The sequence below is a fragment of the Lactuca virosa genome, chromosome 6 (genome assembly GCF_052849685.1).
Source record: "Lactuca virosa cultivar CGN04683 chromosome 6, Lactuca_virosa_CGN04683_v6, whole genome shotgun sequence".
Classification (NCBI taxonomy): domain Eukaryota; kingdom Viridiplantae; phylum Streptophyta; class Magnoliopsida; order Asterales; family Asteraceae; genus Lactuca; species Lactuca virosa.
This window is the reverse complement of record NC_136431.1, coordinates 85,987,589-86,002,127: the sequence shown is the minus strand read 5'-3', so window position 1 is coordinate 86,002,127 and position 14,539 is coordinate 85,987,589. Positions and strand designations below refer to the sequence as shown.

The following is a 14,539-nucleotide window of genomic DNA, read 5'->3' as shown; positions in this document are numbered from 1 at the left end:
ATTCTATAATTTAGGCTATTTATATCTGTATAGTTTTTATCTATAATATAAAATAATATAAATAATTAAATTATAGTAGGTAGAAAATAATTAAAATTCCATTGTTTTTCATCAATATTTTTAAACTTTTTGAATCCAATATCCAAGTAAATATCACATACGTATAAATGTGAAATCAAGTACATGCTAAACAAAAAATAACCGAACAAAAATAATAATAAAGAACTTCAAACTTAATTGCAGATGAACTTCTTCCCCAAATTCCATGCTAGGTTGAATAAATTATGTTATCTAATACGCTCGAATCAATACTAGCAATTCATGTCCAAAAAAACAAAGACGATTCAAAATTAAGTTAAATAAGGCATAGTTTATCAAATAAATAATATAACATTAAATAAGGCATAGTTTATCAAATAAATAATATAACATTAAACACAAATCAACTGTCTATAAGAAAAAACGGGAGACGAAAGCACATAAAACTGATTACCATTGTTATGATGACTTTCAGAAGATCATCTTTGGTTAACTTTGGTTGACTGACTTAACTTTCAGTGATATGATCATCAATGGCTACAAAATATAATGAGGATTTACATATATGAGTTATATAGCACATTTACATATATGAGTTATATAGCACACTCCTATGGTGTACATGCAACCCTAGAAACCTTGGATCTATGTTTGACTAAGATACATGCAAATAATTATTTTTCCAAGGTTCTTATCCTAACAAGCATGGCATGGGGTACTTGAATCAAATAAAACTAGTAGAATTACTTACCTTGTAGTAGTAGTTGATTGCTTGGAGTTTGAGAGCCTAGCACCAATAATGTGGATGCCTCAAATGGAAGTCACAAATCACCACAAACTTGGAAACTTGAGAGAATAGTCACCAACTTCTTGAAATCGGCCCTCTTAGTTTACACACATCAACTAGTACAATTTCAAGAACCAAAGCCTCCTTTATATAGTGTGGTGGATTAGGGTTACATCCACGTAAACCCTAATACCCATGTCTTTTCATTTCCATGAGATCCATGGGTTAAAGCTCCATGGAGTATCCATGGACTTTCCATGCAAGCCTAGCCCATTCCAAATAAGCATTAACCCACACTATATAAATACAAGAGCCCATATTTAATTAGTCATACTTTTGATCTCTAAATTAATTATAGATCAACACTAATTAAATAATATGATTTTATATTAATATATTAGAACTTATAATATATTAATAAATCATAACTTATACTATTCTCAAAAGATTATCCGTAAATTGTTCGGGTGAAGTGCAACCCAAATGGACCATGCCGGGTCGGGTCAAGTACATACCAAATATAGTTATGGACTTAGACACTATCTCCAACAGTCTTCCATTTGGATAAGTCTAATAACTATAGTTGCAAGTATGACTTCACATAAAAATGCAAAATACTATGCAAAAGTTGAAGATAATCACATTCAACGAAAACGCATAGAATTTGTAGCATATGTTTGTTGTTATTAAATGGACTGTGTCAATGCAAACCAGAGTTTTCACCCAGCCTCCCTAAAAACGAATCTAGTCAAGATCATTGCACACTTGTGTCAACAAACATAGTCGCATTTGTAAGTTAACCACAATGAATTCATTCAAGTCTAAATTCAAGCATAATTTTATTGATTTCCTTGTTTGTTCGATGAATTAATCATCCAACAAGCAAATGATACGCTATGGTTACTTACCTAATTAATCGAAACGGTCCTATTGTATGCATAATTCTTCATAAAAGCAAGCAAATGAACAAGCAAATTTATAATTTATCAACAACATGAAAACATCACATATTGCAGTACCAATGGCCACAAGGACCATGACATGGAGAGGAGAAGGAGCCGAAACAGATAGGAAACAGTCGTCAGCCGGCGGTCCATCTCGAACGGTCAATGTTTTCCCTCCTTATTAGGAACTAAATCGATTGTGCTGACTGTGTTCCAAATTCTTCAGTTTCAGTTTCCATATCGATATCGGGATATTACAAGTAGATAAATCGATGAAGATATCGACTCTTGGTGATGAAAATGGAGACGAATCATGAACATGTAAAAAATACGCGTACGATTCGTATCAGAGAATTAGTTAGGGTTATGATTTTGTATATCAATCACTCTCAACGAATTTATATGTATCTCGTGTGTATGCCGACAAAAGAAAACAAAGAAGTTATCCACTGCTACCAATAATTTATTAGTTTTCTTTGCTCATACTCGTGGTCTTCAAAATCAAAAAATGTTCAGATGGACCAAAATCGTGATTTTGGTAAGATTAGGGACCTATTTTTTAATTTACTCTTAATTATACTATGTAATATATTTTTAATAAAAAGAACTTTTAATGGAATATTAAAACATTATGTCACTAATAATTATGAATATTAGTGACATAAAATGTTAAATAATTGTGAATATTAGTGACATAAAATGTTAAATAATTGTGAATATTAGTGACATAAAATGTTAAGTGCCATTAAATCTATTAATTTTTATAATGACACATAAAATATGCCACTAAAAAATATGATATAGTGGCACATAGAACATATGTCATTAAAAATGTATGCCACTAAATAACATATTATTTGTAGTGCATTGGAGTTATCAGTCTCCCAAGCATCAACCAATAAATCGAAATTCTCAGCTTGAGGCGCTGAGGGTTTGGCTTTAGTCCCAGTTACATAGCCCCAGATACTCTTCCCACGAAGGAAGTTCTTCATAACATAACTCCAATACGTATAATTCTTTCCATCTAGACGAAACCTGATTGACTGAAGGGAATCATCCTTTCCAGTTATGTTGACAATTAAGGAGTAACAAACCAACGGAAGCAATCAATCGGACAACAAGAAATCGAACAACAACAACGAATCAGCAGCAACAACAAACGAATACCATCAAGCAAACGAAATTTACCAATGAAAAAACATCAACAGTTTGAGTGAAACTTCCTTTGAAACTGCTACAGATGACTGCTACAAAAAGCTTCTAACAATGTATCAAACCTCCGCTCTGATACCATGATAACATTGTCATATGATTATGATAAAGAGAAATTACAAGCGTTCTCAATGAAAAGCATAAAGACTACAAATAATAAAGCGGATATAAATACTAGCTAGACAAAACCATAATGGGCTAAAGGCTAAAGGGCTCATAAAAAAGTGGGCTAATAATATATAGGCTAACAATTCTCATACATAAACTTATGTTGTTCTCTTTTCAAAAAATTCATGAATAAGAAGTTTTAACTATATCTTCATAAATGTGCAAAATATGACGAATAAGAGTTTTAATATATAACTAAAGAGGCTATTTTGTATAAGAGGAAAATAAAAGTTTTAATGGAAAAGTACATAGGCTTAATTGAATATATGAGCCTCTTTGAATGTGAAGCTAGGTTTGTGTTAAAAACACAGAAAACCAAATGTTGTTATTTGGAAATGACCTAGTTGTTAAAGAACTGCTATAACCCTTATTAGGCAAAGTGAAGATGTTGGAGGCAGAGCATAGAACACGGTTCTATTCTAAAAGAACAGGTCATATGACATTACAACTAAAGGACCCGGTTGTATAGTTAAAAACCGGCTTATTGAATTTGGCATATAGCCCGGCCACTCATTCTGAACTGTGTCTTATAGATATATCTCTTATAAAACCCGGTTCCTGTAACTATAAAGCTTAATAATCAAGCCTATAACTATAAAGCCTAATGGATGTATAAGACCGTAAAAGTCATGCACCTAAGTTAATTAGGACGTAAATAAATAACTTTTCTCCGATTTTATGAAATTTAGTAGATTATAAATCAATTTAAATTATGTTTAGTATTTGCATTCAATACCGGATTGCAGAAAATCAGTTTATAGGGATTCAAATTGAATGATGCAAAGGTAAAACCAGATAGTGAAATGATGCAATATGTATATATGAGCAATTTCATTTTGATGAAAAATGGTTTGTGGAAATGACACGTAAAAATGATTCATTTATTAAAATGGGAAGATGTGAAATATTATCAAATTAAATATGAAATACATTAATTTTAGGGAATATTTCTCATTTAAAAATTATGAAATGCATTATTGGTGACACCATAGAGGCTAGAAGGGGCTATCAGCGATATTTTTTCCATCCGCATTCTTAGTGACACCATAGAGGCTAGAAGGGGCATTAGCAATGACCATGTTAGTGTCACAACTATTGCCCAATTTTCCTGTAATGTGATTCCGTCAAAATTTATAACCTATCGGTATTAGAAGTCGGAAAGTAGTTTCCCTCTTCCAAGGTAAAGTTTTGGGGCTCAAGTTTTGTTTTGCACTTTAATGTAGTTTAGGATAAATTAGTAGTAGTTTAGAAGAATATAATTGAAATTTTTTAAGGATTGGAAACAAAGCTTTACTATATTTCAAGTTATACATATATTACACATTGGGCTACAAACTTGAACTCACATATAAATGCATATGTATAACTTTATCATGCCTCACTTAGATATACCAAGCAAGCAAATCCCTCCATGATTGTTGCATATAATATTTCAAGAACAAAACTAATTGGTCCCGAGATTAATTGAAATAAATCAAACATGGTTAGGTGTAGAATTTGGTGGGCTGGGAAACGACGCCACCCTCCCTCCACGCTCCGACCGGCTGTTCTCGGCAAACTTAATGCTTCCTTGGTGCATCCCCTTTTGCTTCTCCTCCTCCGTCCACTCAGAAACATAATAATTTTCCTCACTGCCTTTGACTTGATCATTACTAGCCGGAAAGAACATGCTCCCCCACTGAGGAAAGTGAACCAAACTCACTGGAAGTGTACAACATATGATCATGATACCCATGTAAGACAACCCTTTTGCAGTCGAGAATGATGCGTTTGCAAAGAACACTAATTGGGTCAGCCCAGATCCAAAGTTTCCACCGGCTCCGGTCATTCCTGAGATGATACCTAGAGACCTTCTGGAAATGAAAGGGATGATGCCGAATGTTGCACCACATGCAGCTTGTGCTCCGATGGAGAAGAGGATCATAAAGGTGATGGCTAAAGGTAAGGAGTTGACTAGGCCGAGGCAGACGCAGAAAATCCCTCCGGCTGTCTGGAGAAGCCATAAGTTCCATAGTCGGCCACGCATTCCAAACCTTTTGGCCATGAAATCTGATGTCCATCCTCCAAAAGGTCGAGCAAGGATGTTTGCCATTCCGAAAGTAGCAGCAACAATGCCAGCAAGATGAAGCTTTAGATCAAATCTGTCGTAAAAGTACTCAGCAATGACATTGTCAATACTTAATTCTACACCCATGGAGTAGCCATAGAGGAGTACAAAGATCCATGTCCTATAGTTTGTGACTGCATACCATAACACCTGGAAAAACGATAACAAATTAAATCACAATCTCAGTATCAAATTGACATCAAAATTCTTTCTTTAATTATTCAATGGCCAAGTTTGAAAAATATATACATACCCTGCCGAATTTATCTTTGGCGACATCACCCTTCTTCTGAAGAGCACCGAGGTTACCATCTGGTAAATCTTGGCCGAGAGTTAACACCAAAATCCCCATAATAACATTCATCCACCCGGGTATAAAAAAGGCAATTCTCCACGCTGTAAACGGAGTGGCACCGGCCTTCTTGATAATCTCGAACAACACCGGCATCAAGAGCTGTGTTGCACCACCACCCATGTTTCCCCATCCGGCAGCTGTCCCATTCACTAGTCCAATGATTTTACCGTTAAACATGGTGCTCATCCAGTACTGACAAGACACAAATGTCGCCAAAGAGAACCCTATCATGAACCTCACTGCGATATACCCACTTGCATCTTCCACCAACGCCATGCAAAACACCGTTGGAGCAGACAGCATGATGAGGAAAGCACAGCCGTAGCGGGGTCCCAGCATATCACATACAGCACCCATTACAAGCCTGGAGAAAATGCTTCCAGACACGGATGCAACACCAGCATTCCCGATATCTGATTTTGTGAGATTAATATTGTCCCGGATGATGGGAACGAGTGGAGCCGCAGCGAAGGTGGATACAAAGGTGGTGAAGAAAGAGAGCCACGAGAGATGGAAGGTTCTCATGTGAGGGTTTGCCAAAGAGAAAAGCTTGAAGACTTTTGCCTTGTGTTCAGAGTCTACCGGAAGGTCGAATTTGGCTGTGGTATCAGTGGGTACCATGGGAGAAGCCACAGAGAATGCCAGAACCGGCTCCCGTCCTGTGACTCCATGCATGGAAGTCCCCGGAGATCCTTCAATTTGATCAGGCATAGTATATTACTTCTATACTCTTCAAATTGTTCTTGATCTGGGGTGAGATATTTTTGGAGTATGGAAGGATTGTTTATATAAGGTAATTGCAAAACCATCTTCGAAATACAGTGATGAGCTGGAATTCCGAACTTGGGAGTCGTGTTATGAATATTGTAATTAGGGTTTAAAAAGTTGACATTCGAGGAGAGCTTAGAATAATGATGTATGGCTTGTTGAGATTCCCAAAAGGTTGGGAGTTCTGTAGATGGCAGGAATCCCGTTTGCCGCATCTTGTGATAAGAGACTTATTGTAGATACCAAACGATGTCTATCCTTATCCAGGGCATTATAATTAATCAATAATTGCAAGTTATATTACAGCAAAGTATACACAGGGACACGTTGACATTTGACTATGTTTCAAAGGTGTGATCACACATATTCAAACTGATTAAAAGTATTTAATTATAGACTATCGACACGACGATAATAAATATAATGAGTTTTAGTAAACGTATTTATGATATATTTATCATTAATTTTCTTCAACTTATTTTTTTAGTTTTGAAAGTTAGTGTTTCTAATTAACTTCATGTAACCATTGCGAAAGGAGTTAGTTTTCATGCATATCTGGCATCTAGTTAATTTTTTTTTGGGGGTTTTAGTGTTGCAATTTTCTTTAATTTCTTTTGTTATTCTCTTTTGCCATTAATTATGTAGTTGTAATTTAAAAGTTTTTATTTATCCGGTTTCAAAGGATTTCCTAGTTATGATTGCTGACGTGGGATACGCTTGAGGAGAGCTGGATTATATTCGGGCATGGCTACATACACCAAAGGTAGGTTCTAGTAACTATCTAAACGTTAATATTTTCTATAAATTTTTTAGGACCTATATTTTAGTATTGGAAAAAAATAAGGACCTATTTAATTTTTAAAGAATGAACATATGGTTTTTAGTTCTAGATTCGTCATTGGTGTTTGGGATTGTTTTTTAACCTAAAAAGTTCTTTTTAACAAAATGACTTTTTGACTCATAGTTTTTACTAAAAGGAGGCTTTAAAATGTGTTTTGATCAATTTTTAAGGAATGAAATGCCAAAAAAACCAAAAGTTACCAAAAGTCACAAATTCATGATTTTTAAAACCATTTTTTTTCTTCTTGCCAAAAAAATCATTTTAGAAGGAATTTTAGATTTCCCAAAACATCTTTTCAAACTTTTAGTTTTTTAAAAAAGTCAAAATCCAAAAAATGTGTTTGTACAGACTTGTTTTTATAGTACAGTAATACAAGAGAATTTTTAATAAAGTTTTAAATTTATTTTTTTGGATAAAAAAGTAACGACTATTTAACATTTTGAATAGAAAAAAAAAACTGGCTAATTTATTAATTTTAGTCATTTTTAATATGTTTAGCAGGTCATGACACCAAACCGTTAATTTTTCCAAACAATGAGATTTTCCTATAGATTTCGTCAAAAGTTGTATATAATGTATAAACATATTTTTTATGTATGTATATATATCTATTTTTACGTATTTTTTAAGTTTATATATATATATATATATATATATATCTTTTTATGTATTTTAAATGCATATTTTTTATGTATTTATCTGGATTTTTAAGTATTTTACATATTTTTATATATTTTCATGTGTTGTTTTTTATGTACTACATATTTTTATGTATTTTTTAAGTTTATTATATAGATGTTTATGTATCTTAAATGGTAAATATATCTTTTTACGTATTTATATGTATTTTTAAGTATTTTATATATTATTTATGTATTTTTATATGTTTTTTCTGTATTACGTATTTATATGTATTTTTACATATTTATGTATTTTTTTAAAAAAATATATATATAGATCTTTATGTATTTTAAATATATAGCCGTATTATTTTTATGTATTTATGTTTTTTTTTACTTTAAGTCGTTTTCACAATTTCATCCAGTTTTCATAGCTTTTTCGAGTATGTCTAGATAGTTTTCCTACATACCTACATATTTTAAGTATTTTGCATATCCTCCCTAATAAATGAAAATAATTTTGCCACATGTCACTCTCTCATTAACTTGGGCACATGTCATTTTTTGGTATTTTTGAATAATTATTTTTTCCATTTGTCATTTTCTCAATTTTAATCTTTTCTTAATTAACACATCATATTTACACTTCAATTAATAATTGCCTTAATTAAAAATAACTAATAAATTACAATATTACTACTTATATAATATTTAATATGTTTCCTTTTAAATTCAAATTTTAAATTTTAAATTTAAAATCTAAAATTTAAAATCTAAACAAATTTTTGTTTAACCTTTCATATTTAATTTTTTTGTTTTATCCAACCCATATAACATACGGCTCTTACAACTAATGTGTGTATATAGAAAACCATTTAAACATACTCTAAAAAGCTATGAGAATGACATGAAATGGTGAAGACTACTTGAAGGAAAAATACATAAATACACAAAAAATAATATGGTTATACATTTAAAATACATAAACATATATATAAAAAACTTTTTAAAAAAATACATAAATATGTAAAAATATATATAAATACATAATACGTAAAAAACACATCAAAATACATAAAAAAATATTTAAAATACTTAAAAATACGTATAGAAATATTTTTATACATTTAAAATACATAAGCATCTACATAAGAAACTTAAAAACACATAAATATGTAAAAATACATATACATAAGTAATATATAAAAAAATAACACATAAATACACACACACACACACATACACACACATATATATATATATATATATATATATATATATATATATATATATATATATATATATATATATATATATATATATATATATAAGTTTAGGTTCTATAGAAAACAAAAAACCCTAAAAATCATAAAAATGCATAAAAAAAATACTTAGAGATCACAAAACTTTTTTTTGAATTTTTTTTATAAAAAATCGTAGCTTTTTTTCTTAAAATTCGCTGAAAAAAAAAATCAAATTTTTTTTTTATAAAAAAAAAAATTTCAAAATTTTTTTCAACAAATTTTTATAGAAATCTACGATTTTTTCAAAAAAAAGTTTTGTGATCTCTAAGTATTTTTTTTATGCATATTTATGATTTTTTGGGTTTTTTTAGGGTTTTTTTGTTTTCCAAATAACTCTTCCCTATTATATATATATATATATATATATATATATATATATATATATATATATATATATATATATATATATATATATATATATATATATAGAGAGAGAGAGAGAGAGAGAGAGAGAGAGAGAGAGAGAGAGAGAGAGAGAGAGAGAGAGCTAGATTTATATATAACCTATAAGTATTGTGTGAATGTATGGCTAATTATAGACTAATCATTTAATATGGTAATTGTGGAATTTTGTTAATTAAATTATTTATTATCTAATATAAATTCCTTATAAATATGGTAACTTATTTGTGATTTCCTATAACTATGGTAGCAGGTAACTACACGTCGGCCAAATTTTTACTTACATCAACCCTTCTCAAGCCCTTGCATCGCCATCACACACAATTGCCGACGCCCCTGCTTCGCCATCTTCTATTCACTAGGTGTAATTCGAGATAGTTTTAATTCAATTTATGTTTAATTTAATTTAGGTCTAATGATTTTTCTGTTTAATATATTTTGGGGTTTAATTCGATTTTGGGTTAACTTTTTTGTTGTTTAATTTGATTCATGGTTCAATTTTTTTGTTGTTTATTGAAGAGGCGTAATGTTATGTGTGAAGGTTACTAGGTTACTGAATTGGAGGCCCATGTCTACTATTTCTATTTAACTGGAGCGAATCTATGCCATGGTTGATGTTACCTGGTTATTGGTGATACTTGGTTTTGGTTATGTTATTTAGAGTGTAACAATTGAATGAGAATGATTCGTAATAACCCAAAAAACAAGAACCCATCAAATTCAACAAAAAGGCATAATAAAATCATTAAAAACTCTCCAATTGAGTAGTCTTCCTGTCACCAATTTTAGGTAACAAGTATGTGGTACTTCTTTTTCTTCAATTTTTTTTCTTCTTTGATAAATCATTGGCCAGGTGTGAAACTTAAGTTTTAGTTCAGTTTAAGCTTCTCATTGTTTAATGCTCAAAATCCATTTCCCAAAGATCATGATATGTCTTTTTTTTTTATAGATTCAAAGGTTGCTTTGATTAATATTAAAACTTCAGGTTCTTCTTTTAAAGACTTTATTGTTCTTATTTATTACTCTACCATATGTAATTAATTTTATTTCATTCGGAAATAATTGTAAGAATTTTTGTTTATATCACAAGAATAATTGATTCATGGATTTTTATTTTTCATATTTGGTACTTTTTTCATTCTTAATGAATCCGATCATATTCTTGTTGAATATGTTTAATTTCTTATATTTTTTTTTCATTATTACCAGAATTTGGTAACATATTTTAAAAATATGCTAAATTTCTTATAATTCTGTTCTGTTAGAATTTTTTTTATATCACAAGATTTTTTATTTCAGTGATTTTGTTTCTTATATATGGTATTTTTTATCTCATTCTTAAAGAATGTATCCCATTCTTGTAGAATATACTTAATTTGTTATATTATTTTTTTAATAACTTTTATTGATAATGGATGTAATATTGTTTTAAAAGTTTTTTTTCATGTAGAAGAATGGAAGGTATAATAAAAACTAATTCGTGAATGGAATGTATACCAATGGAATGCAGAAAAATGTTAAACTTAATATGGTTCTTGAAGAATGGCATGCAAAATTGAAGCTGGTTTATGAAGAACGAAATACAGAAGACTGAAATGTTGATTTGGATTTGAAATGTTACGTTTTTATTTGAAATTTCCTTGGATTTTTTATTTGTATCCCTTAATAAATGCATTTTCCTAATTTGTAATTAAACAAAATGTCAAATTAGTTGTTTTACTATATAAAATATTAATTTGTCCACAGTTAATTACCATCACATCATTGTTATCATAACCACCCATTCTTTTAATCTAAATGACCAAAATTAGTCATACATTAACATAATAGTTCTGATTCATATTTAGTCCTAGCCATATATATATATATATATATATATATATATATATATATATATATATATATATATTAACACAATAGTTCTGATTCATATTTAGTCCTAGCCATATATATATATATATATATATATATATATATATATATATATATATATATATATACACACACACGTAAAAACATACTTTCATTTGAAATACATAAACATATACATATAAAAACTAAAAAAATGCATAAATATGTTTATACAATATATACAACTTTTGACGAAATCTACAAAAAAAAATCCTATTATTTTGGAAAAAATTAACGATTTTGTCTCATGACTAGTTGAACAGGTTAAAAAGGGCTAAATAAATAAATTAGCCGGTTTCTTATGCTTTTCTATTCAAAATGTTAAATAGTCTGGACTTTTCTGTTCAAAAAAAACCAATTTAGGACTTTATAAAAACTTTTTCCAAAATATGGCGACTTTTCTGTAGATTTTCCTATCAAAACGTTGTGATTTGTTCTTGTGGCATTAGTAGAAAAATAAGCTTTTAATGACATATGAACTATGACACATAATGTTTTTATGACACATAAAAGCATGTGTCGAAAAGAAGTGTAAATGAAGAATTTACAACATGCTTGTTTTTATGTCATGTTTCTATATCATAATCGAAAAATAAGGAATACGGGTGACCAAATAAAAGTATGTTTTTATTTTACTATCCTGCTTCTCGATCAACTAAATAAATCGCTCAGATCCTTAGTTTGAGTTAGAAATCGTACGAGTGTTCATCCAAATTCCTCAAATCAGGGCTCTGATACCAACTTGTAACATCCTGATTTTCAGAATAATTTTTTTATTTTTAAATTAGAATAAACAACCTTTATATATATATATATATATATATATATATATATATATATATATATATATATATATATATATATAAAATCTTATATCGGCTTATGAAGAGTACACGAGCTGAGTAGAATATTGTTCATCGACTCTGGTTAAAAGTGTGTGAGTCATTGACTTCCTCTCTCATTAATTGCTATGTGTTTTTCTTCTGATCAAATGCAGTTGCGTTTCCTTCATCGCCTTTCTCTCTCTCTCTCTCTCACTTTTTATCTCTTCCATTCAAAAGTTACCACCGCCTCCATCTGCGTTTCCCTATTCTATGTCAACTGGATACTACTCAGAAATCACCCACTAACTTTTTCAGGATGAGTCGATAGGTACTTAGGTTGGATTTAATAGGTTAACGGTGGCAGAGGCAGGACTTTGTTGGTCGGAGACGATGCTATTCTGCCCCTGGTGAAGCTTTCACAAATCAAAACTGCTATACCCAAACATTGTTGGATTAGGTGTCTAAGCTCATAACTATAATTTGTATGTACTTGAATTGATAGTAGCATAGTCCTTTTGGGTTGCCTTCATACTAACAACTACACATGATGACCTATTGAGAAAGAGGAAGAATTTATTAATTTGATTAATAAATTGAAATAAATTATTTATTAATTTATTGTGGAAACAATATATTAATTAGAAATCATATTATTTAATTAATATTTAATCAGAAATTAATTTGGAATTAATTTTCGGATTAAATGAATTAATTAAAAGTGCAGGGGCTATTTGGAAATTTATTGATAGTTGTAGATTTGGGCTCTAGAACCCTCCAAGATGGGTTGGACGAAATCTTCTAGGAATACCCTAGAAATTTCGTCCAAAGGCCTCTTGCATGTGGATCTTAGACTGCTTAGGCCTTAAGCTAAGGAATTAGGATTTACTCCTTAAAAGCCTAACTTTGGCCCTAAGTTACCAACAACTATATAAAGGGCATACCCCTTTGAGATTTTGGCCACCATTCTAACCCTAAAAAGAGCCGAAATCTTGAAGCTTCCTCCTCTTCCTCTCTCATACATGCTCTTGTTAAGTGTGTTTGTGAGTCATTAGAGGTGTTATACTTGTGACACTAGTTCTCAAGCTTCAACAACTTCAAGGAATTGATTGTTATTACTATATAACAATCAAAGGTTAGTCTACTATCTCTTATTATGAATTCTGATTACAGTAGATGCCTCCTAGGTTTTATTTTTGTGTTCAATACTTGCATGTCCAATAGTGAAAACATAGATCCTACAATTTAGGATTGCATGCACACATAGGGATTGTTTGTTTGCTCAACACTCATCAATGTTCTCAGAGCCTATGATTGTTTTCTATTGAATATTATGCAATTGGTTGAAATTGACAATTAGGGTTTATGGCAATTAAACCCATTGGAATTAGGGTTTTCGCAAATTAGGGTTTCCTAACCCTAGTTTTCGAAATTTTGCATAAGGGTTTTAACTCTTTCCTTTGGCCTTCTAATTTCGAAAATTTAGGGTTTCCTAACCCTAGGGATTTTCGAAAATATGGCAAGGATTGAAAACCTTGCCTTCCTCCCCAAGACATGATAATTTCGAAAATTAGGGTTATGGGTAGGGTTCTTATTTTTTATAATTATCTTCTTAATTGGTTAACTAGATAATTAAAGAAGTTTATAATTATCCCTCCCATATTTTTTAGATTTAGGGGATAGGGATTAGGTTAAATTATTTTGGTTAATTTAATTGGATAATCCTTAAATGATTTAATAAATTAATTAAAAGTTTAATTAATAGATAATTATTAAATCAATTTCTTTTAAATTTAATTAAAATTGTTTTTAATTTCGAAAATTTAAAAGATTATAAACCTTAGTATTTTGAAATGTTTAAAATACACCTTATACTATATATAAAATTAAAAGTTTAATATTTACTATATGTATAGGACAAGTCAGTCGAACCGCTAGGACGCCTCATTCACGAAACTGGTCTATAAGGGGGGGGGGGGGATAAGGAAACTGCCTATAAAATGGTAGTTGAATGGGTGTCCACTCTCACCCACCACTTCCTTGATTGGTGGAGGGTCGTTAGCCGAACGGGTTTGATAGGACACTTAATTCTCATTAATAAGTAGAGTAAATTACTGAAATCGTCCCTGTGGTTTGGTCAAAATTGCACGTTTGGTCCCTAACTTTTTTTTTGCACTCGGATCGTCCCTGTGGTTTGATTTTGTTGCTTTTTTCGTCCCTATGGTTTGGTAAAAACTGCATGTTTGGTCCCTAACTTTAT

At 30.5% G+C, this 14,539-nt stretch overlaps 1 protein-coding gene across 1 annotated transcript; it reads right to left on the bottom strand.

Annotated features, from left to right (window-relative positions):
* Window positions 1-4,443: 4,443 nt before the first annotated feature.
* On the bottom strand, window positions 4,444-6,352 carry LOC145119687 (high affinity nitrate transporter 2.4-like). The gene is made up of 2 exons (XM_079055389.1): window positions 5,511-6,352; window positions 4,444-5,407 (listed from the first exon to the last, which is right to left on the bottom strand). Exons 1-2 carry the CDS (start codon window positions 6,321-6,323, stop codon window positions 4,625-4,627), a joined length of 1,596 nt encoding a protein of 531 aa, XP_078911515.1. The 5' UTR covers window positions 6,324-6,352; the 3' UTR covers window positions 4,444-4,624.
* Window positions 6,353-14,539: the final 8,187 nt, after the last annotated feature.